Here is a 23,755-nt window from a genome sequence, read left to right as displayed (position 1 = left end):
GAAATGTCTCGGGGTTCCCAGCCTGACGAGGGCCTGTCTGATGGAGAAATGTCTCGGGGTTCCCAGCCCGAGGGGCAGTGTGGCCGCAGCCCTGGAGAGGAGCCAGGTGGGGCTGAGGCATCAGTTGTGACCACGGGGTCTGCAGGCCCACTAGGTGGCACTCTTCACCAGGTGCTCAGATGGACTGTGAATCCGGAAGACCTGGTGGCAGAACCTTGGAAAGTGTAGGAGCGGGTAGAAGTGGATCTGTGGACCGGAAATAGAATGTCAGCCCTTGAGGGGCCGGGGCTTTAGATGTGACCTCCCGCCGGTCACGGGGGTCTGGGAGCTGAGCCCTGAAGACATGCTTTACTGGCCTGGTCCCTGAGGAGGTTTTCTCTGGGCAGGTGGGGCTCTGGGTCAGGGCTTCAGCGAGGAAGCAGACCCCTGAGGAGCCTCAGGAAGTGATCCTGGGCTTCAGTTCTCCCTTCACGAGCAGTTCTGAGCGGCAACTCTGGGTGAGGCACCGAGGTGAATGCTGGGTGTGTACAGTGAGCCAGACCAACATTGCAAAGGCAGGGCTGTGGTCTTCCTGGGCTTAAGGTGAGGAGTCAGTGACTGTAAGTTACGGGGGGTGTGTCGGAAGCGCTTGGGGACCCCCAGGGGACTTCCTTCAGGTTGGGGGCTGTGGAAGCCAAGACCTTCGGGAGGACTGAAAGGTTGCCGAGTGGACGACTTGGCAGGTGGAGGGGTCAGTGTGTTGCAGGAGGGGGGCTCCTCCTGAAAGGTTCTCTGGGTAGAGGGGTGGGGGGCACAGACAGCATGGGTGGGGGTGACGGTGAGGCCTTGTGGCCATCTTGTGTGGGTGAGCTGTTCCCCAGGTGAGTGGAGACCCTGGATGGGTTTTCAGCAAGGGAGCTGTGAATCAGGGTGCTTTGGAAAGATTTTCTTTTCTTCTCCTGACTGCTGTGTGGGGAATAAATGGGGCGAGGGGAGCCAGAGTAAACTTGAGGGAGTAAATAGGAGGTGCTGGAGGAGTTTGCTGGAGGAGATGGTGACCAGTGGGACCTGAGACCGGGTTCTGGGGGGAGGGAAGGAGTGGGTAAGCTTGATGGGTGATAGGCCTGTGCCTCAGAGCCCAGGTTTCCTGTTTCAGCCATTTGGGTAGATGGAGGAGGTACCATCCCCATTCATGGAGGTAGGGAAACATAGTTTAATCTTGCATTTATTCTTTGAAATGGAATTTTGAATCAAAGAGAAACAGCATTCTTTGAATATCTTTGGAAAAGCTGATCATTTTTCTTTTGGTTCATATAGCACGTTTGTCTTTTAATTCGTTGATATTTCTTACTTTTTCTTTCATGCTCTTTTAAAACATTATTTATTTGAAAAAGAAAAAACTGAGTTAAATGACAGAATGTAGCTATCTCACTAGGCACCAAAATTACTAATTTCTCTCCATAAATGTATTAAATTCTGATGAAAGAATTTTTTTTCAGAGTTTAAACTTTTATTTTGTATTGGGGTATAGCCCATTACCAGTGTTGTCTGATGAAAGAATTTATTGACACAAATTGATTTTTAAGGGCTTCAATATAACAAACACTTTCCTACCAGCTTTTTAGTTCTTTTTCTAAATGAATGTGTATTTGAGGTGTAGTGTAATTGGTCACTTGTCTTTAATGGCGAATATGAGCTAAAACACATCATATGGTTAAAGTATTAAAACTTAAGGAAGGGGGTTCAACTTGTAATGAATAAGGGGACCTCCCCCCTGAAAAAGACACAAATGAAGAGCGTATGGAAGGGCCTTGAGAACAATTTTTCAATATTCCCTTCCTGTCGATTTTCTCTGAAAGCACACAGCACAAAAAAGAGGCAAACCTTTGCATCCAGATCAGGGGTTGGCACACTTTTTCCATCAAGGACCAGAGAATAAGTATTTTAGACTTCATGGGCCCATACAGTCTTTGTGACGAAGCCCACCACAGACAATTCATAAATGAATGGGTGTGGCCATGTTCCAGGAAAACTTAATGTGCGCACACTATAATGATATACTTTTTATATGTCACGAGATAGTCTTTTGATTTTTTTTTCCTTTTTAACCCTTTAAAAGTGTGAAAACCATTCTTAGCTCATGATCCCAACCAAAACAGGTGGCTGGTGTGACTTGATCCGTGGGCTGTGGTGTCTTACCCCCTGCTCTCCAGCCTGAACCCTGGTGGCCAGCCTGCATGTCCGTCTAGAGCAGTGGTCCCCAGGCTTTGTGGCACCAGGGACCTGTTTTTTTTTTCTTTTTTGAGATCTGTTTTTTGGAAGACAGTTTTTCCATGGTCTAGGGGAAGGAGGGGGATTCTGTGATGATTCAGGTCTTTATTTATTTATTGTGCGCTTTATTTCTTTATGACATCAGCGCCACCTCAGATCATCAGGCATTAATTAGATCCAGGAGGCTGGGACCTCTGCTCTGGAGAGACGACTGTGGCCTGCACCGCTTTGTGGTTCCTTCTGCTATTTTTTCTTTGCAGCCGAGTGGGCATGCCAGCATCTAGTGCACCCCATTATTGTCCAGCACTGAATCCAGCATTTTTTATTCGCTTCGTGTCAAAAGTAACAACTGATTTTTATCTAAAGCGATTCTCTTGAAGATTACAAAATGTAAATTTTAGGCAGTTGAAGAATTGCTGTGACCTCCGGCTGTGGGACATGATTACAACTGACTAAACGTGAAGACGGCCACTCAGTGGACACTGGGCTTTGCTGGTTTTTATTAGTGGGTAGATGTGCCTTTCATGTGCTTCTGGAAATGTGCCATGTTGTACTTTACACTCTGCTCATTTGCAATCTCCAGTCTGAGTCATTACCTTAATAGGGCTTTTCAATTATAAGTTGCTTCTGTAGCTCCTAGCTCCTAAGGAGTTCAATTTTAGCTCTGCATTTCTTTAAACTTAATTACCTTTCCTATTCAGATCTCTCAGATTGCTTTTCTCTGTGCATTATATATAATCACAGGCGAGGAAGCCGTCTTTGATAACCCTGCCTTGTTTTATCGCCTGGGTAATACCACACTTCCTTAGGCAGCTTACAGCTCTTGCTTTTAAGGACTCATCCGCATTCTTGGTTGTGGCTGCTCCATCGTCAACGACCCAATTACCTGAAACATTTTTATCATCCACAAATTGTCTGAAAACCGCTTCTGCAGTGGGGAATGGCCAGCTGTCACCCAGAACACACAAACAGCCCCAGGCCCTCCCTCTGCCTTGCCATGTGCAGAAAGAGGTCCAATCTTCTTTCTAATGATTGCTTATAAAACTGGAGTCGTTTGGTCTGTATTCCTGTCTCTTCATTAAGATCACACTAGTCTCAGGGATGAGGGCTGGAAGCGGGATGCAGAGTCTGGGTCGCCAAGCACCTTTCCTGTGATAATTGAGTTCTCCTGCTGGGCTGAATGGTCCTCTTGTTGCAGGTTCAGTGTCTGTGGCCAGATATCAATCACTCGCTTCCCTGACACAGTGAAGCAGATGGGTAAATACAAAGTTGTCCTGGCCTCTCAAGACAAGGACAAGTCTCTGGTCACCGTGGAGACGGACGCTCAGGGATCTTTCTGTTTTAAAGCGAAACCAGGGACCTATAAAGTTCAGGTATGACGAGTTTTGTTCTGTTTAAGATATTTGAAAAACAAACAAACAACAACAACAATGATTTGAAAGGATTGTTTTAAGATGGGATCAGAGAAGGAGCATTTTCATTCCCAGCTGCTTATTTTGGCAACTTTACATTCCTGCGTGTCACAGTCAGTAGAGCAGATAGGCAGCCGGCTTGAAAGGATGCAACAGGTGTTTCTCTTCCCGTCCTGATGTTTATTAGGGGTTAGTGTCAGGCTGCCAGTCACATGTCTACCTTCTCAGGCTCTGGCTGCTGTAGATTATCCATGGGTCCCCAGAAGAGATCAGAGTGAACTCTCTATTAGTGACAGCTCAGTTACATCCACAGAGCATGGCTTCTGGACCCTGAGGCCAAAATGGAGCTTACATTTCCTGCCCTGCTGTCAATTGGAGATGCTGAACAGGCACCCCCGATTCCTCTATCCGTCTCCCTGGTGAAGAAGCCGGGGAGACCCTGGCCTGTGGTCTCACCACAGGGGTGAAGGCCTGAGCACAGGTGGGGGCGGAGGTCAGAGGTAAGACAGAAGCAGAGGTTCAGCCCACCAGCCCCACACTGAGACCATGTCAGCTGTTGCTCCTTCTCCTCCCTCGGGGAGGAGCAGGGGCTGGGCGAGGGGAGGGAGTCAGGGAGGGTGCTTCTAAGACTTTGCTCTCCTCCCGGCCAGTGGGATCTCCCCACTCTGAGGAGGTGGGGTAGGGGCACAGCCTTCCCCCTGCTTCCACGAACAGCATGCTGTATGGGTGGTCAGCTCCTTTACCAGCCAGCCCGCTTCTTGTGATGTTGGCCACATAGACAAGCCTTTGGAGACTCCTTCAGAGGCACAGTCAGGGACTTTTCCAAGGAAGGGCAGCTCTGGAATGTGATCTCTCTAGGGATGAAGAAGGCCAGCACCGCCTCCTCTCCCAGCCCCTCTTGTGAGCCTGAGAAAGGCACGCAGAAATGAGGGAGGAAGACATGGCCCAGGTCCACTATGGTCATCCATGTGGGTCCACGAGCTCACAGTTCATATCACGAGTGACCTCACGCGAGAATTGGGTTCTAGGGTTTAGTGTGGTCTCCACCCAGGATACACATGATCGATAACAGCTTTGTGTGCCCCGACACGCTTTTGTGTGCACCCTTACACCACGGAAGGCTGGTGTTCTATGTCTGATTAGAAATACATTTTCTTCACACCAGCAATATGCAGATTTGTTGTGATTCTAAAACTATGCCTAGGAATGAACCTTCTCCTGAATCCGTCTAGCCTCAGGCCCAGATGGACGATCTGGTGTCCTGTTGCCCAGGGAGCAGCGACCCTGGTGCAGCCGCTGACCTCGTCCTGTGTGTCTCGCAGGTGATGGTTCCTGAGGCAGAGACCAGGGCGGGGCTGACGCTGAAACCCCAGACGCTGCTGCTGGCTGTGACCGACCGGCCTGTGATGGACGTGGCCTTTGTGCAGTTTTTGGCATCGGTTTCTGGGAAAGTCTCTTGTCTGGGTAAGACGTCAGTTGAAAGCAAGAACGGATGAGTTCGAAGAGGCAGGCTGAGAGAGGTGGGATTTGGGTGGGCTCTTCCTCACTGGGCGGTGGCGAAGGTCACAGCAGAAGCTGCTCGGGGGAGTGCTGTGTGTGAGGCCGTGTTGTGTGCAGTTCTTTCTGAATAATCGCCGCAATCACCGGGAACATTTTACTGGGAATACTCCTGCTTTGGCTCCCAAAAGAACATGTGGGATTCTTTTTCTGAAAGGAGTTTGGCCCCGGTTTCAGTCCCAGCTCTGTCATTTACTAGTATAAGACTGTAAGCATTTACTTGCCCAGCCTCAGTTTTCTTTCAATAAAATGGGAATACTGCTGCTCTCAGAGGGTTTTCATGAGGCTTAAATATGGTCATATCAAGAGGCTGTATAGCGTAGTGGTTATGACCATGTCTCCAGAGCCAGACCACATGTGTTTGAACCATTGCTGTGTGATGTAGGGTAAGTGACTTAACCTCTCTGTGCTTTGAGTCCCTCATCTGTAACGTGGGGATGTTAATAGTACCTGCCTCACAAGGTTATTGTGACGATCAAAGGAGTTAATGTGTGTATGGTAAAGAATCTGCCTGCAATGTGGGATACCCAGGATTGATCCCTGGGTCAGGAAGATCCCCTGGAGAAGGGCATGACAACCCCCTCCAGTCTTCTTGCCTGGAGAATCCCATGGACAGAGGAACCTGGCAGGCTACAGTCCATGGGTTCTCAAAGAATCTGACACGACTGAGCAGCTAACACTTTTTTCATAGCCATTAGAAGTACCTGGAACACAGCAAGAGCCACATAAATCTTTGCCATTATTAGTAATATGATGATGATGATGATGATGATAAAGGGCCCAGTTCTGTACCTGGTATGAAATGGGCATTCAGGAAAGTTTCATTGCCTGTCTGACTTTTTCTCTGGCTCCCGTTGGTGCTCCATAGATACTGTTTCGGAGAAGGCAATGGCACCCCACTCCAGTACTCTTGCCTGGAAAATCCCATGGATAGCGGAGCCTGGTAGGCTGCAGTCCATGGGGTCACTAAGAGTCGGACATGACTGAGCGACTTCCCTTTCAATTTTCACTTTCATGCATTGGAGAAGGAAATGGCAACCCACTCCAGTGTTCTTGCCTGGAGAATCCCAGGGACTGGAAAGCCTGGTGGGCTGCAGTGTATGGGGTCGCACAGAGTTGGACACGACTGAAGCGACTTAGCAGCAGCAGCAGCAGCAGCAGCAGCAGCAGATACTGTTTCTGCCAGTGCAGTAAATGCTGGGCAGCCTCATTGCTTGGTGCCAGTGCCTTACGTGGTGGGAGAGGTAGGGATGTGGGGAAATGCCTTAGAATCAAGTAGATGCCTGCAAGCTTTGAAGGACCCCTCCTGGGGCTGCCCTCCAGGAGCTAAGTGGTAGCAAGCAATACACAGCAGCTGAGGGTTGGAACAGGTGCTGTGGTTCCCAAAGCCGCCAAGCGAGGCCCCTGCATCTTTTCTCTGCAGACACTTGCGGTGACCTGCTGGTGACCCTGCAGTCCCTGAGCCGCCAGGGCGAGAAGCGGAGCCTCCACCTCTCCGGCAAGGTCAACTCGATGACTTTCATGTTTGACAACGTGCTGCCTGGAAAATACAAGAGTAAGAATTGAAGGCAGCACTTCCTGTCTCTGTAAAGTTTCTGAAAACTCGCTCTCTAGTTGCATCCCAACTATACTTGTTTAACTCTTGTTTGTCTTTGTCCTTTGACCTTGAATTTGCATTATTTAGCTTGGGCAGTAATGCAGGAGTTGAGGTTTCTGAACCAACTGCCACCTCATCAGGATGATCCACACACTTCTCATGACATTTTATTTGTAAATTCCTGAAAACAGTGTCATATGATCACACTGACGTGTTCTACCACTTAGCAGCTGTGTGAGCCTGGCAGCTTACTTGATCTCCCTGGGACTCGGTTTCCCCTTCTGAAGTAGGAGTCACAGAACCTTTCTGCAGAGTGATGGAATCCGGTTTGTAAAGCCCCGACACAGTGCCTGGGAAGGAGAAGGCACTTTTCCTCATCTTCCTCAAGAAGCTGCCCATTGCCTATATTTTTGCTCTGTCAGAATTCAGCTTGAAGCTGCTGGCTGTAAACAGCCTCAAAAGTAGTAGACTGATTTTTCAGGCAGATTGTATTTTCTGTTAATGTCAGGTGTTGGCAAACTATGATCTGAGGGCAGCTGCCTGTTTTTATGAATTAAGTTTTATTGGAACACAGCCACACCCATTTGTTTGTGTGTCATCTGTGGCTGCTTGTGTGCTGCAGAGGCCGAGTTGAGTAGTTGAGACTTGTGTGGCCTGCAGAGGTGAAAATATTTACTCTCTGGTCCCTTAGAGAGCAAGTTTGCCAGTGTCTGAATATCTTACCTATAGCCTGGTCTTAAGCTCAGTTGGATTTCCTTGTTAGTTATTTTAATGGCCATTGGTTTCAGTTTTTTTTTTTTTTTTTTTAAGCAATTACTTATTCCCAGCATGGCCAGCTCTGTATATATACCTACACACACATACTTGTTTGTATGTATGTGCATATAGGGGCTTCCAAGGTGGTTCAGTGGTAAAGAATTTCCCTGCCAAAGCAGGAGACAGAGATTTGATCTCTGGGTTGGGAAGATCCCCTGGAGAAGAGCATGACAACCCACTCCAGTATTCTTGCCTGGAGAATTCGATAGAAGAGCCTGGCAGGCTACTCTCCGTGGAGTCTCAAAAGAGTCAGACAATGACTGAGCGACTTAACAATAAGAACAGCATGTGTATAAACTCACTCACGCACTTCATTAGCACTGTTTTTCTGGGGGTATTCAGGGAGGTGGTGCGCTCTGCCCACATGGGTGTCCATGTCGTGTCCTTTGCAGTCAGCATCCTGCATGAAGACTGGTGCTGGAAGAACAAGAGTCTGGAGGTGGAGGTTCTGGAGGACGATGTGTCCGCCGTTGAGTTCAGGCAGACGGGCTACATGCTCCGGTGCTCCCTTTCCCACGCCATCACTCTGGTAAGTGGCTGCTGAGGATGCTCTTATTTGGAAGGACACTCGCCTTTTGGAGAGTGAGAAAGACTAGTGTGCCAAGAGGATCATCAGCATAGTCAAGCCAGATTTCCTTTTCTGCCCCTCAGCTCACCCACCTATTATGGAAACACTGTCAGGAAGCATTTTAAGTCCCTTAGTGGAAAGATGCCTTTGTTGGGGAGAGTTCCTCGTCCTGGTTCCATGTTAAACTCTAACTTTGACTAGTGATTTTGGAAAGCCGTTGATGTAGTGCAGAGCATGTGGGCTTTGTAGGCCCTGCCAAGTTAAGTAATGTTTGTGGGCCTCCATTTTTCCTTCTGAACTTGAGATCGTAATACTCACTCCCCAGGGTTGTAGTGAGGTATGAGCAAATCTCTCACGTATTTGAAGTTTTCCTGTGTACCCTGCTCTTTCTTAGGAACAGGTGTGGCTGAGCAGAGTTGGTTGTCCTCTTGCAGTCTCTGTGGCTGGGTTGGCAGTTACCCAGTGGGTTTTAGGATGGGAGCACCTGTGTAGCCCTGCGTAGGTCTGTTCCTGAACTTCGTATAATCTTCTGACTTCTAGCAATGGCAGGTGTCATTGTCAGGTCTCAGTGGCAAAACAGGGGCAAACGACAATTAAGTGGCTACTTATGTTAGACACCAGAGCAGTGAGACTGGTCTCTCTAATGCCAGTTGAACGCTCGAACCACTTATCTACAAATGGTCCACAGACAGCTTTGTTACAGGAAACGGGTTGATTAATATCCAGTTGAGAACAAGTGAGAGACATTTGGGAAACCAGTCCTTGATTTCCATTTCTCTTAGACTAAGAACCCATCTCACCCCTACCCCTTACCCCCTCGTTCACTAGCTGCCTCCAGTTCCGCACCAAGCTCGATCCCTTCTCCGGGCCTTTGCACATACTCTTTTCTGCCTGAAATGCTGTATCTTCTCCACAACTGAGTGTAGTTGCTTTTTTTCATCATTCAGGCTGAAGCCCCAGTGTTACCTGCTCGGGGGGTAGGGGGTGGGGGCGCCTATCCTGAGGCCAAGCTGAACAAGCCTCTGCGGAGGGCACTCTGTCCTGCTCCCTGTTTATTTCCCGCTAAGCTCTGTGACTTCCTAGATGACATCTACTGACTTCTCTGTTGACTGCATGGATTTTCTGTCTTCCCATATCAGAACGTAAGCCACGCTGAAAACAAGAGCCGTGGCAGCAACCAGGGCCCAGCCTTGGGTCAACCGCATGGCAGGTGCTCAGTAAATGTTCATTGACTGAATGAAAAAGATCACGTTTCTGTTGGAAGTTTTGGAAGGCTTTTAATTTTCCCCTGGCATCCAGCTGTTCAAATGATTAATGTGCAAAACAGATGACTGGTTCAGAAGCAGAAAGCTTATTCCTCGTCTGGCTGTCTCCGTCTTCCCTGGTAAGGCATCGTCTTGGATTTGTTCCCGTAGGAATTTTACCAGGATGGGAATGGACCCGAGAACGTGGGGATTTATAACCTCTCCAAAGGAGTCAACCGGTTCTGCCTGTCCAAGCCCGGTGAGTCTGGAAGGATCGATGTCCTCTGAGCGAGGGAAATGGAGAGGCTCTCGAGAGTGTTTTCAGAGGTGTTTTTCCCCATCTCGGTTCAGTTTGCATCAAGCTATCGATTTTGGTTGTGGGTAACGCCTCTGGAGGGAGCAGCAGTTTTACCCAGAGAATTAGAGCTGGGGGTTGGCACATGTTCCCAGGCTCTTGAGTTTGAGTTGAGTCCAGACCACGGGGCCCTTTCACGTCGAAAAATCGAACACCATCAGCCCATGATCTCTCCTGCTGAGTGATCACTCCCACCTTGCTTAAAAATCCTCCAGTGGCTGCTTTCTCTCTTTGTTAATCACTTTATTGAGATGCAGTTTGCAGACCATAAAATTCACCCACTTAAAGTGTACAATACTTTTTAAAGTGATTTTTAGTAAATATACCTAGCCATACAGCCATATAATCCAGTTCACAACATTTTCATTGTTCCAGTGATTCCTTCCTACATGTTTACGATTCATCTCTATTCCCAGCTTTTGGCAGCCACTAATCTGTTTTCTGTCTCTATGAATTTGCCTTGTTTGGACACTTCATATAGTGAAGTCATACAATACTGTTATTTTTTAGGCTCCTTTCACTTAGCATAATGTTTTTGAAGTTCATTCAGGTCATAGCAGATATTAATAATTTGTTCCTTTTTATTGGTGAACAGTATTCCATAGCATGGATATATCACAGTTTGTGTATCCATTCACCAGTTGGTGGGTGTTTGAATTGTTTCCAGTTTGGGGCTATTATAAGTAATGTTGCTGTGAACATTTGTGTACAGGTTTTGTGTGGACATCTGTTGGGGAGATATCTAGGAATGGAATCAAATGATAAATTTATGTTTAATTTTTTAAGAAACTACCAAAATATTTTCTGAAAAAGCTGTATTTGCCATTTGATATTCCCACCACCTATGTCTGAGGGTTTCATTTTTCTACCTCTTTACCATTATTTGTTACTGTCTTTTTGATTTGTAGCATCCTGGTGGTTCTAAAGTAGTATCTCATTGTAGTTTTATTTTGTGTTTTCCTAAGGAATAATTTAGGGACTTCTGTTGGTTCTCAAGATAAAGTACAGTAACCTCACTTCCCACAGTTTCAGTTACCTCTGGTCAACTGCAGTCCAAAAATATTAAATGGGAAATTTCAGAAGTAAACAATTTATACCTTTTAAATTGCGTGCCTTCTGAGAAGCATGGTGAAGTCTTTGACTGTCTTGCTCCTGTCCGGCCCTTGGGCACATCTCCATATATGTTACCCACCTGTCAGTGTAGGTAAAAACTTGGTACGTTTGGTACTGTCTGCGATATCAGGCATCCACTGGGGGTCTTACCATGTATATACCACAGATAGGGCACAGTCATGTATAGAACCCTTATTCAGACCTTGAACTCCTCTGTAATCTAGCTCTACCTGTCACCCTCTGTTCCAGCCACTGTTTCTGTGTTTTAATTAGGATGCCTTTGGCTGCAGGTACCAAAATCTGTATGACAACCCCTGACAAGTGGGGTTAATTTGATTCATTAACAAAGACTAGCAGCGGAACTTCTCTGGTGGTGCAGTGGTTAAGATTCTGCCCTTCCAATGCAGGGGACACGGGTTTGATCCCTGTTTGGGGAACTAAGATCCCGCATGCCATGCAGTATGGCCAAAAAATGAAACAAAACAAAACAAAACAAAGACTAACAGCTCAGGCGTGGGTTCAGATGGTAGGTGTTAGGGTTGGTGTCTTTGTGATTCTTTTAGTCCTTTCTTTTTTTTTTTTAATGAACTATGCACTTCCTTTTTTAAAGTGTATTTTGTGCTTGGTCTTCATTAGTTTGTGGGCTTTTCTTTAGTTGCAGTGTGCAGGCTTCTCATCATGGTGGTTCCTCTTGTTGCTGAGCGTGGGCTCTCGGGCACGTGGGCTTCAGTAATTGCAGCTCCTGGGCCCTAAAGTGCTGGCCCAATAGTCCTGGTGTAGTGGCCAAACAACAGCAGAATGGGCTTAGTTGCTCCATGGCATGTGGAATCTTCCTGGACCAGAGTTCAAACCCTTGTCTCCTGCATTGGCAGATGGATTCTTTACCACTGAGCCACTAGGGAAACCCCCACTTGGTTTTTTTTTATTTTCTGCTTCATGTTTTCAAGGTACCTACTGTTGCTCCAGAAAACTTATGTCTAAGGCAAGAAGATGAGAGGAGGGGTGGGCAAACATTTTCCATGCCACATCCTCCAGGAAACTTCCTTTATGTCTTATCATCCAGAACCATGTCTCATGGCCACTTCTAGCTGCAAGGGAGCCTGGGGCAGCTGGATTTGCTGCTGGAGGCTGGCATGCTTTCACCCTGAGCATAAGCGGGAGCTGGTTTGAAGGCAGGAAGGCAGCTGTTAGGGAGGCAGCCAGCAAGCCCGTGGTTCAGATGCTGTGCTCTGCCGCAGCACCCTCCACCCCACCTGCCTTCACTTAGCTCTGCCTGCCCGCCATCACTTGTTGGCTCTGATGTTCCTCCCCAGGGAGGCTAGTGCCCCAGTGTCGCTGGGATCTCTGCTGTGCTCATGCCCACGAGGCCCAGCTCCTCCCCGGACCGCACCTATCACACCTGGTGGCTGTGGAACCCTTCTCTCTCTCTGTAGATGGCAGGCCCCATGAAGGCAGGGACTCTGCGTGTTCCCCACTCTGTGTCAACACCTGATGCAACACCTGGCCCGAGTGTTGCCCTGTCAACACTTGTCAAATGAAAGAACAAAGAAAGTGAATGAAGAAACCTAACAATTTTTTTTTTTTTTAGGTAACTGCACTGAGGCTTGATCAGTGTGATGAGAACGAATTTGAATGAATTTCATGTTTGGGTTGGGTGGATGGCCAGAATGCTGGTGAAAGATCATTTGGGAGAATCCGCTACTACACTTGGCTCCTTCCTGAAACTGTATTTTTCTGGCAAATGACATCATATGCCCTTAATCTGAGTGTTAGCCTGATGCGCTCATGGCGTGGAAGTGTTTTCTGCAGTTATTTCTTGGTTTTCTGGGACTTCCCTGCCCCATGCACCTTTTAGGAATATTTAGAGGATGGAGTCCAGACTCTGGCTGTCTTTGGATCTTTAACAGAATCTGTTACTTAGGAAATTCTCAGTCTGAATCCCAGTAGAAATGTACTTCCTGTTCCTCCTCATGCATGTGTCTGTTAGCTTGGTCTGCACAGAATAAACTACTGTGAGCTGTTAAATGATGGAAAATGAAAATCCTGACGTGGTGGGCAGACCTTTGAGTGGATGGGTCATTGGTAAGAAGCCGTCTGTAGGCAGCACAAAAGGCTTTTCAGGTCCCGTATGTGATCTGTTAGGAAGGAGAGGCACTGCCTTGGGATTCCAGATGTTGGAATTGCTCAGTGGAATAGATGCTCTTCTCTGAAAATGACTTTTGATTTCCTGGCTGCAGGCGTGTACAAGGTGACCCCTCGCTCCTGCCACCGGTTCGAGCAAGCCTTCTACACCTATGACACGTAAGCCGGGTGCCGACTGCTCTGTGCTGTCTGTGGAGGGCGTGAGCGCGGATCTCTGCCACAGTTACTTCTGAGAACAAGGGAGTTGTTTTGTATGTTTTCCGGAAGTAGTAAGGTTAGGCAGTGAAAAGAATTTGCAGATAAGGATTTTAAGACACTTGGGTAAATAACCGAGGAAGTGAAGATACAGCTCTTCCCCAAGAATTCTGTAAACCCAGGATGGAAGGCTGTGGTTTGGAACTGGCTTGAATGTAACGTCTGTTGAATCTTCCAGCCTCACTGATAGGAATTTCTCAAGCTCAAGTCTGCCATTTTCCTGTTTTCACAAATGCTTGTGGGTTTCACTGGAAATTAGAGACATAAAGTTTGGGAGTGGAGAATCAGTTGACCCTTAAAGACACTTGTATGTATTTCAGAAGTTTTCTCATGCCAAGCTAAGAGCAGTTTCACGTAGTATATTTCAGGGTCAGGAAGGCCGCCCATAAAGGGCATTGTTTGTGATCCTTTGAGGACGTTGAGGTGCTGTTATGGTATTTTCTTTCTCCCTCTCTGATTTACAGGTCTTCACCCAGTATCTTGACATTGACAGCCATTCGCCACCACGTCCTTGGAACGATCACCACTGACAAAATGATGGATGTGACCGTGACAATCAAGTAAGGCCGATGTTCCATGGTGGGCCGAGCGTGGGAGGGTGGGGGGCCAGGCCGTCTTCTCTCAGAGCTGCTCTGAAAACTATTTTTGATTTGTTATCTCTAGGTATACATACAGATGGCCTTCGCTCTTATATGACACGGCCATAAATTCACAACAGCCCTCCTTTCCTTTTATGATTCAGGAATTAACCGTGGATGAGGAAGAGCCTCCTGACAGCTCGCTTCAGTGCCTCAAATTTCTGCCTGAACTCTTTATACTTCCTGTCTCTGCTAAGGGAAAAAAAAATCTCTGGTTTGTTCACTATATTTCAAGTGTTTTAGGAAATTCAAAAACATATGCCTATTTTTCTTTAGACCCTTTCTCGAAGGCTTGGGAAATAGAGATGACACCTCATGTGAGAAGGGTCGTGAGAGAAAGTGGATGAAGGGCGCTCTCGCTGAGGGTCAGGTTTGCTCGCATGGCGCCTTTGAGAGGAATGCTTGCCTGTGGTGGCTGCATCTGACACCCTAATTTTCTCAAGAAATGAAAGGGTTTTTTTTTCTCTTGCATCGCATACCTAGCTGATCCACCTGCAAATCCTGGGCTCTACAATCCATGGGAGTTAATTTCAGGACCCCCCGTGGTTACAAGAATCTGCAGATGATCAAGTCCCTTATAAAGCAGAGTCCCTTTGCATATAACCTACTGCACATCTTCCCCTATGCTTTAAATATACTGTAAGTCATCTCTGGGTTACTTACAATATCCAGTGCAATGTAAATGCTATGTAAATAGTTACCAGCTTGTGGCAAATTCAAGTTCTGCTTTTTGGAACTTTCTGGAACTTTCCCCCCCAAACATTTTCCGTCTGTGATTGGTTCAGTCCTCAGATGTGGAGCCTGTGGAGACGGAGGACTGACTATATGTCCGCCATCCGTCCCTTTCTTAGCTCTCGGCCTCTATGCTTTGGTTTGACCCACTCTTGTCTCTTCCAGTTTTGTTGCTGTAGCTTCCTGTCTGACGTCTGTGTTTTGGCTGTTGCTTCATAACAGTGTTGTTCATGTGGAATCAGAGTGACCTTAGTAGAAGTGAAGTGAAGTGAAGTCTCTCAGTCGTGTCCGACTCTTTGCGATTCCATGGACTGTAACCTACCAGGCTCCTCTGTCCATGGGATTTTCCAGGCAAGAATACTGGAGTGGGTTGCCATTTCCTTCTCCAGGGGATCTTCCCAACCTAGGGATTGAACCCAGGTCTCCCACACTGTAGGCAGACGCTTTACCGTCTGATCCAGGAGACCCTGTCATCTCTTTAAAACTCCATCCAGCCTGGGTCCACACCAAGGTTTGCAAAGCCTTTGTCTGACCCCTAATCTGACTCTGCCTGGGTCCCTCTGTCCCCCTTCCTGGTCTCCTTGCTGTCCCTGGAGCATGGCCAGGGAGTTGCCTCCAAGGCTCTGAGACTTTGCACTTATCACCTCTTGCCTGGGGCCTCCTCACCCGGAGCGTGTGGCTTTTTCTCTCCCTTCCTTCAAGTCGGCTTGGTGTCACCTTATCAGAAAGGCCTGTGCTCAGTTGTATCTGACTCTCTGTGACCCCATGGAATGTAGCCCGGCAGGCTCCTCTGTCCATAGGATTTTCCAGGCAAGAATACTGGAGTGGGCTGCCATTCCTTCTCTGGGAAAGGCCCGAGTCCCTAATAGAATATAGTTCCCCCTCCATCCCCGCCCGCCCAGCTCTCTGCTCTGTCCACGCTGCTTTAGTTTTCTTCATTGTACTTATCATTGTACTTGGCATCATTTTTCTGTTGGTCATCTGCCTCTTCTCACAGAATGTGGATTCCACAGGTTAGGGGATGCTGTTTGTCCTGTACAGTCTCCCCAGCCCCTGATTCTCTTGCAGAGTACATTCTCAGTAAAGGTTGAAAGAAAGACAGAAGACGGTAATGTGAAAGGGACTCCACATCCTTCAGGAAGTTGACAGTTTCCTTCAGATCATAAAGTCAGTGATATTTCATCCCAGCCCAGATCTCCCAGATGCTTCCACATGGCAAAGAAGTTCAATTTCCGTTTTTTCTTTTTTAAACTGTTTATCCCAAACAGGAGAAGACTGTGCCACAGTTGGTTGTCTGATGAGGTCCTTGGTTTTTATTTAACCGATTTCGACCGACCTCAGGGGTCCCTGACTCTGTGTTCTGGGCTGCTCCTTTCTTCCAGGTCTTCCATTGACAGCGAGCCTGCCCTGGTCCTTGGCCCCCTGAAGTCTGTGCAGGAGCTGCGGAGGGAGCAGCAGCTGGCCGAGATCGAGAGCCGCAGGCAGGAGAGGGAGAGGAGCGGCGGAGAGGCCGGAGGCGAGGGGAGGACCAAGCCCCCTGTGCAGGAGATGGTAGACGAGTTGCAGGGCCCCTTCTTCTACGACTTTTCCTACTGGGCACGGTAAGTGCCCGTGGTGGGCTTTCCCTGCAGGGTCCCCCTGTTCGGATGTCCTTCCTTCTGGGGGGACAGGCCAGCCACATTGAAGTGTCTTAATTATTTTAGATCCGGAGAGAAAATCACTGTCACACCTTCATCTAAAGAGCTGCTCTTTTATCCTCCTTCCATGGAAGCCACCGTCAGTGGAGGTAAATGTCAGCTCAGCTCGCCGACGGCACGCCTTCACACCTGTCTTTTCCCTGCCTTTAGGGTTCTGTTCTGTGCTGTTTTATAGTGAAGCCGTCTTCCTAAGGCATCTTCAGTCCCCGTTGGTGCATAGATGTTACTATCTGACGAGTGAGTGAATGAGTGAGAGGTCTAAATCGGTAAATGTAACTCTATCACTGTTAGAATTGGGGATCTTTTTGAAAAAAGGACTTGCTTTTCCTTGATGTTATCAGGTGGACACCAGAAGGCAGATGAAAAGCAACAGCATCCGTGGTTGAAACGTCTGAAATGTCTTCATGTATCTGAACTGTTCGTGATGTTTGTTTTGGGTTGGGGTGATGGAAGGGTCTTTTGGGGATGAGATAACCAGGTGCTGGTGGAATGTTTAGGCAGCTTTTGCCAGCATCGCGGGTTCAGTAAGCCCTGAACATTTGTGTGTTTGGAAGGAGAGTGTTGAAGGGCGTGGCTGTCCAGTGGGCAGCCTGTCTGGGGCCGCCTTCCATGCTGGGTCCTCTGAGGTCTGGCTACAGAGGCCCTGACCTGCGGTACTGGCTTCTCTCCTCACTTGTGGTCAGTGAGGTCTGAGGAAGAGGAGCTGGGGAAAGCCAGCTTTGTTGGCTATTCCTGCTAACATTCCTGACAGTTTAACAGGGCCGTTCATAAATGTTGAGAGGCTTGGGCCTCTTGTAGTAACTGAGGATTCTGAGGTAGTCAAAAGCCTCACTGGAGTTAGTTTCGAATATCTCAGTTTTAGGCCCTTCTTTAATGGGAAGCCCCCCTCTCTTCCTCTGTTTGTCTCTTTCCTGTGTAGAAAGCTGCCCAGGGAAGCTGATCGAGATCCAAGGGAAAGCAGGCTTGTTTCTAGAAGGCCAGATCCACCCAGAGTTGGAAGGAGTTGAGATTGTCATCAGTGAAAAGGGGGCAAGTTCACCCCTGATCACGGTCTTTACCGATGACAAAGGTGCCTATAGGTAAGCCCTTGACTAAGAACCAGTTATTGGGACCAGTCGGGGAGCCCATGCTGAGTCAGACGGTAAAGAATCCACCTGCAATACAGGAGACCTAGGTTCGATCCCTGGGTTGGGAAGATCCCCTGGAGGAGGGCACGGCAACCCACTCTTGCCTGGAGTGTTCTTGCCTGGAGAATCCCATGAACAAAGGAGTTGGCGGGCTACAGTTGATGGGGTTGCAGAGAGTCGGAACACAACTGAGCAACTAACACTTCCACATTTTCATTCGGGAAGCCCAGGAAAGAAGCTGGGGAGCCAGGTTTCCTGGGGGCAGGTGATGCTTCCTCTAGGATGTGAAGCAAGGCATCACCAGCGTTTCTTTCTTTTATTCAGCGTTGGGCCCTTGCACAGTGACCTGGAGTATACTGTGTCCTCGCAGAAGGAGGGCTACGTTTTGACTGCAGTGGAAGGAACCATAGGCGACTTTAAGGCTTATGCCTTGGCAGGCGTGAGCTTTGAGGTAACACTGTGTGCTTTTAAAAAGCAGTTTTATGGAGTATAACAATCATACAATACACTGCACGTAAAGTGTGTAATCTGACAGTCTCGACACATGACAACACCCGTGAGCATACCACCAGTCAAAATAGCGGACACATCTGTCGCCCCTCAGAATTTCCTCGTACCCTTGGTAACCCCTCTCTCCTGGCCCTCTCCACCCCTCTGATCTGCCTTCTGTCACTGTGGATCAGTTTGCATTTCTTAGAATTTTATATAACGGAATTATTCAGGCCGTACTCTTTTTACTCTGCTTTCTTTCACTTGTAATTTTGGAGATCTGTTGACTTCAGCTCGTGTGCATACCTTCTGGGAAGCATTTTAAGCCTTCATCCTTGACTCTGTTCTGTGTCAAAGGACACAGAATGTTCTTAGAGTGAAGTTGATATCTTTCTCTCTTCCTTCCTTCCTTCTTGGGAAGAAGCATGCTGTGTGGTGGCCAGAGTGAGTCCAGAGACCCTTGAGGCTGAGTGTTGCCGATATCGAGACCAAAAGAGGAGAAACATCCCATCACCTAATAAATTAAAATTCTGCATTGCAGAATGCCTTTTAAAACAAATGGAAAGATAGTCCAACTGGAGAGAAATATCTATTCCATAAATAACAACCCCAGTTTACAAGAGTCTCCTAAAACCAATAAGAAAAAGACAAGCCAAAAAAAAAGAAAAAGACAAGCCAACAGAGAAAAGGTGAATCAAGGACACGAAAGGCCATTCACAGAAGTCATCCAGGTCACTCATAATCACACGGGGAACACTTGACTTCGATAGTGACCAGGCAAACGTAAAGAAGTTACCATCAAAACACTGGGTTTGGGGTTATAGTTGTAATAATGAAGACAATATCCATTTTTTGGCAAGTGTGTGTTTTCCCACACACAGGTAATTTAGGAGCTGGAAATGGTTACAACCACCCTGGAGTTCAGATCGGGGGTTTCTTTCTGGATTTCAAGTGCACACACCCACAAAGTCATTTCTACTCTTAGGAATTGACTCTTTGGAAAAAGAAGAACTTAATTGTGCAAAGATACACACGCTTGGGGACTTTCACTTCATCCCTTCCTTTCCATCACAAAACTCAGAGACTGGCCTGTGTGCCATGGTTTGCCAACCTCTGCTTTAGAGTGAGATGCAGCTCTTCTGAAACAGTGAGGCCGACTGGTGGGGACTGGTGGACGAGGGCAGTGGGGAAAACAGCTGAGGCCAGAGAACGCGACTTGGCCAGAGGGTTTGGGGGCCCTCCTCCACCCCACTCCCACCCAGTCGCTTATGAAGTCCATCAACAGTAGCCATAGTGTTGATAAGATTTGTGTGGGCACAGAGAGTTCTGGAAGGCTGCAAAGCAAATTGTTTATACTGGTTACCCTAGGGGAGGAGAGGAGACCTTCTGATCTTCCCCGTGGGCCCCAGTGAATGACAATAAAAGAAAAACTAGCTGCTGATAATTACCTCTTGACACCTTCATGGTTTGTATGAGTTAATCTTGCTCTGGGGTTCCTTTCTCATCCCCAGATAAAAGCCGAAGACGACCAGCCCCTCCCTGGGGTCCTCTTATCCCTCAGCGGTGGTGTGTTCCGTTCCAACCTCCTGACTCAGGACAACGGTATCCTGACCTTCTCAAACCTGGTAAGGTGCCCACTACTGCATCGCCTGCTTGGCTCCCCCATGAGCGCGCAAGGACATGGCGGCCATGACTTGTGTATTGCTTGACAATGTGAGAACAGAAAACCATTGTGGAGTGCCTCACATTTCTTTGGGGACCAGCCGTAATTAAGGATGGCTCTCACTAGAACTTAATGCTGCTGATGCATGTTCCCTTCTGCACAGACGTCTTGTTTTCTGGTCACCCACTTGTCACTGAGACAATGTAATTAATTACCCTGGCCCCAGCAGCTCCTGTCTTAAGTGTCCCTTTGTTTTACCACCAGATCTCATTGTTTATAATGCCAAGTCTCGTTCAGGGGGTGAGCTTGTGTTTCTTCTGCAAAGCACGCTCCCTGCGGTGGGTGGACAGCACCCATTTTCCACTGAGGATGTAGTCTGAAGCCCTCAATGGTGGACACGTCAGTTGGTCATCTTGTCAACCCTGGGAATAAAGTCACCATTCCAGGGATGTCGCAAACAGGCAGTGAGGTGTAGCCGAAAGATCCCAGACTGGGACGTGAAGCACGCCCACCTTCGAATCTTCCCTCTGCTACTTAACTTGCCATGTCGTCTCAGGCTAGTTACTTGACCTCTCTGAGCTTCAGTTGCTTCATTCATAAAGTTCAAATGTGATTTCTACCCTGCAGAGGTACTAAAGGTGCGCAGTAATGACAGCTGGTGTTAGAATGGTAATTGCTGTCACTGTAATGATTGACTGTAGAGTTAGTTACCATCTCTGTGTGTCTGGGTAGCCTTAGGGTTCTTGGGGCCTCATTCTGGCCTCTTTCCTTCATGACTTGAGCCGCTCCCTCTAATGCCACCCCTCGACTTGCAGCAGAGGCTCAGCTCGTGTTTGTGTCTTGGCAGAGCCCTGGCCAGTACTACTTCAAGCCCATGATGAAGGAATTCCGGTTTGAGCCGTCCTCGCAGATGATCGAGGTGCAGGAGGGGCAGAACCTGAAGATCACCATCACGGGCTACCGCACGGCCTACAGGTGGGCTGCCCCCTCTCCCGTCTCCCCCGGGCCGGGCCGTGGGATCACTCACACACTCTTTTCTCTTGGAACCCATCCCAGTCTTCAGGTTGGTTCTGTTTGGAAGACAAGAGCCATGAGACACGAGTCCACAGGTTCCTGACTGCAACCCTTTTCTCCTAATATCCCCCATGAATGATTTAGTCACAAAGCTCCTCTTTTGAAATTGGCCTGTGAGAACCTACTGAGTTCCTAAAAATTTTTATTTTTTTAAAGTGTTTGAAACATTAGTTGGATTTTGGAAAGGAGGAAATGCATTCACTTGAACAAAATTTGGAAATGTTGAAAAGAAGATATTCAGTGTGGAGTTTCCCTTCTGTCCTGGCCTCCCAGCCACCTAGGTGTTCCAGCATTGCTGAGTGCATCCAGAGATGGTTTATTCACATAAGTATTTATAATTATAGGCACACGCGTATGTATTTATATACATGTGTAGAAGCACTTCAAGGTTGATTAATCAGAAGGAACAGGTTTAGAAAAACGGACCATTTTCAATTGAATATAAAAATAGAATGAAAGGGGAAGTTATTTATTTTCATTTTATTGGATGCTTTATTATTTAAAATAAAGTTTAACAAAAAATGCAATAAAGCGGAGTGAAAGAAAGTTTAGCCTTTCTAAATTACGATTTTCTGGAGCACCCCTTAAAATGTATGAGAAGAGAAATTGATGATAGGAGTGGCCTGAGCCCTCTGGCAGGAAGGCTTAGCTTGCAGGTGACACAGCTGGAAGTGCGTTGTCTGGGTCATTTGGGGTACTGTCCTCCACCGAGTTATTTTGCACCATAATTGTTGGTGAATGCCGGACACTGTCCCTGGAATCTTTTGTGTGCATCAGAAAGCCCTGAGAATGTCGTGTTCCGTTTCTTCTCTCGTCTCTCTAGTTGCTATGGTACAGTTTCTTCCTTAAACGGAGAGCCAGAACAGGGTGTTGCCGTGGAAGCAGTGGGCCAGAGCGACTGCAGTATTTATGGAGAAGACACCGTGACGGACGAGGAAGGGAAGTTCAGGTTACGTGGATTGCTGGTGAGCCTTTGGATGTGTTTCGTTAGTGGATTTTTTCATACTGGCTTCAGCGGTGCCTGGGTTCAGTGGTGCCCCCAAGACGCTAGGAATGAGGGCAAGAGGGTTGAGAGGGGGCATGGGGCTCTGAAACTCCCCAATCCTTGTCTTAACTGACATGCCCAACACTTATGTAGCTGACGTACTGGGTTGTGGTTTTATGGCAAAATACAGGTAGAAAACCATGGGTTTGGTGCAGAACAGGTGGTCTGGCTTAGGCCAGCCTCTCACATCGGATACCTGTGGGGCTCGAAGACAAGTGTAAAAGGCTGGAGTGGACTGGGTGCCTGTCGGGAGCAGTGTGGACTGTGGACCGTGGACAGGTCCTGGCCCAGGAGAAGGGGCAACAGCCACACAGCTCCAGCTCTTCGTAGCCATGTGGGAAGATAACTCAGGGTTGCCAGATGATTAGAGTTTGTAAAAGAGAAGTCAGAAATTCACATTTCCACGTGACAACTCCTGATTTTTAGATATTAACCACTAATTTAAAAAAAATAGGGGCTTCCCTGGTAGCTCAGATAGTAAAGAATCTGTCCACAATGCTGGAGACTAGGGTTTGATCCCTGGGTCAGGAAGATCTCCTGGAGAAGGGAACGGCTGGCTGCCCACTCTGGTATTCGTGCTTGGAAAATTCCATGGACAGACAGGAGCCGGACAACCATGGGGTCACAAAGAGTTGGACGCAGTTGAGCAACTAACACTTTACTGGGGCCATGCTGTCCTTTCCCAAAGTTAAGAAGACCATGTCCCGTGTCCAGGTGTCCTCACTCACCAATATTGGGAAGTCAGGGCAGGAGGTCACTTGGTGAGTGAGGAGCGTTCAAGGCAAAGGAGGAATGCAGGCCTGGGGGTGTCTCCTGGGGCTGTGCTGAGGACTGGAGGATGTCTGTTCTCGTGGGCCAGCTGGGTGGGCTTTCTTTGGGGTCTGGCCAGCCTTTCTGTGATGCTCCCTTCTCCGCCTCTGTCCTCGGGGAGGCCCTGCCCGCTCCAGGGAACGCTGATGTTCACTCAGCACTTTCAGTTGTGTGGAGTTGCCCCCTTGTGGCTGCTGACCTGTTCCATGGAAAAGGCCTCGGATGCTGGAGGAATAGCCTTAGACGGGGAGCGGGCTGTCATGCTGCCCTCGGGACATGTTCCCAGGGCCCCAGGGCGCTCCCTGCTGTCCCCCAGGCCTGCTTCCCTTCCTCATGGCAGTGGTTCCAGAGAGAACAGGTGGGCCACATGGGTGTCCCCCGCCCCCAGGCCGGCTGCAGCCAGGACCCCGGGAAAGGCGATGGGTCCTTAGATCCGGGTCTCTGTCGCATGTGTTCATGCAGATGCAGGCTTTGACACTGCGCCCTTAGTTGCCTTTCTGCCTGGGTTTGAACCCTGCCTTTGTCATTTCTTAGCTGCGTGAGTTCAGGCAGGCATCCCATGCCTTCTGTGTCTGTTTCATCATCTGTAAAGTGAGGATGAGGATCACGGCTGCCCTACAGGTTGGCTGTCAGTACGAAGTGAGTTAATACACACGGAGCGGTGCCTGGTGCACCGACTCTGCAAGTGGTTAGAAGCAAGGTCAGACCACTCCTTTCCCTCTGGTGAGGCAGTTCCTCACCAGAACTGCCAGCTTGGGTGATTGTGTGCAGCTTTCCTCGGTCCAAGCCACAGCAGAAGGTAGGCCTGGGGGGTGTCTGTGGCCTTCAGTCTGCCTTCTTCTTGGGTGGACCCAGTGTTCCTGGCTCATCTCCCTTTTACGGTTGCAAGAATTCAGATTCTGCATCACCGTGTTGACTCCCCCCGGGGTCTTACGGGCCCATACATATTTTTCTTTTTTTAAATTGGAGTATAGGTGCATTACAATGTTGCGTTAGTTTCTGCTGCACAGCAGCGGGAATCAGCTCTATGCATACATATATCCCCTTCTCCCTCTTGAGCCTCACTCCCACCCCGACCCCCATCCCCCCGCTGTAGGTCATCTCAGAGCCCTGAACTGCGGTCCCCGTGCTATACAGCAGCCTCCCATTAGCGATCCATCATACACATGGT

At 48.3% G+C, this 23,755-nt stretch overlaps 1 protein-coding gene across 1 annotated transcript in view; it reads left to right on the top strand.

Annotated features, from left to right (window-relative positions):
• Positions 1 to 23,755, top strand: part of LOC113884022 (nodal modulator 1) — a 56,471-nt gene that overhangs the window by 22,766 nt on the left and 9,950 nt on the right. Inside the window, exons 12-25 of the mRNA XM_027528320.1 lie at positions 3,449 to 3,623; positions 4,985 to 5,126; positions 6,643 to 6,774; positions 8,025 to 8,161; positions 9,616 to 9,703; positions 13,150 to 13,213; positions 13,774 to 13,869; positions 16,062 to 16,280; positions 16,383 to 16,465; positions 17,296 to 17,455; positions 17,828 to 17,954; positions 19,504 to 19,617; positions 20,503 to 20,630; positions 21,553 to 21,694. Coding sequence (XP_027384121.1) covers positions 3,449 to 3,623; positions 4,985 to 5,126; positions 6,643 to 6,774; positions 8,025 to 8,161; positions 9,616 to 9,703; positions 13,150 to 13,213; positions 13,774 to 13,869; positions 16,062 to 16,280; positions 16,383 to 16,465; positions 17,296 to 17,455; positions 17,828 to 17,954; positions 19,504 to 19,617; positions 20,503 to 20,630; positions 21,553 to 21,694 — 1,807 coding nt within the window. The remainder of the gene's footprint in view (positions 1 to 3,448; positions 3,624 to 4,984; positions 5,127 to 6,642; positions 6,775 to 8,024; positions 8,162 to 9,615; positions 9,704 to 13,149; positions 13,214 to 13,773; positions 13,870 to 16,061; positions 16,281 to 16,382; positions 16,466 to 17,295; positions 17,456 to 17,827; positions 17,955 to 19,503; positions 19,618 to 20,502; positions 20,631 to 21,552; positions 21,695 to 23,755) is intronic.

Source organism: Bos indicus x Bos taurus, chromosome 25 (genome assembly GCF_003369695.1).
Source record: "Bos indicus x Bos taurus breed Angus x Brahman F1 hybrid chromosome 25, Bos_hybrid_MaternalHap_v2.0, whole genome shotgun sequence".
In the NCBI taxonomy this organism is placed as follows: Eukaryota; Metazoa; Chordata; class Mammalia; order Artiodactyla; family Bovidae; genus Bos; species Bos indicus x Bos taurus.
The sequence above is the reverse complement of the archived record's forward strand: the minus strand, read 5'-3'. Positions and strand labels throughout refer to the sequence as shown.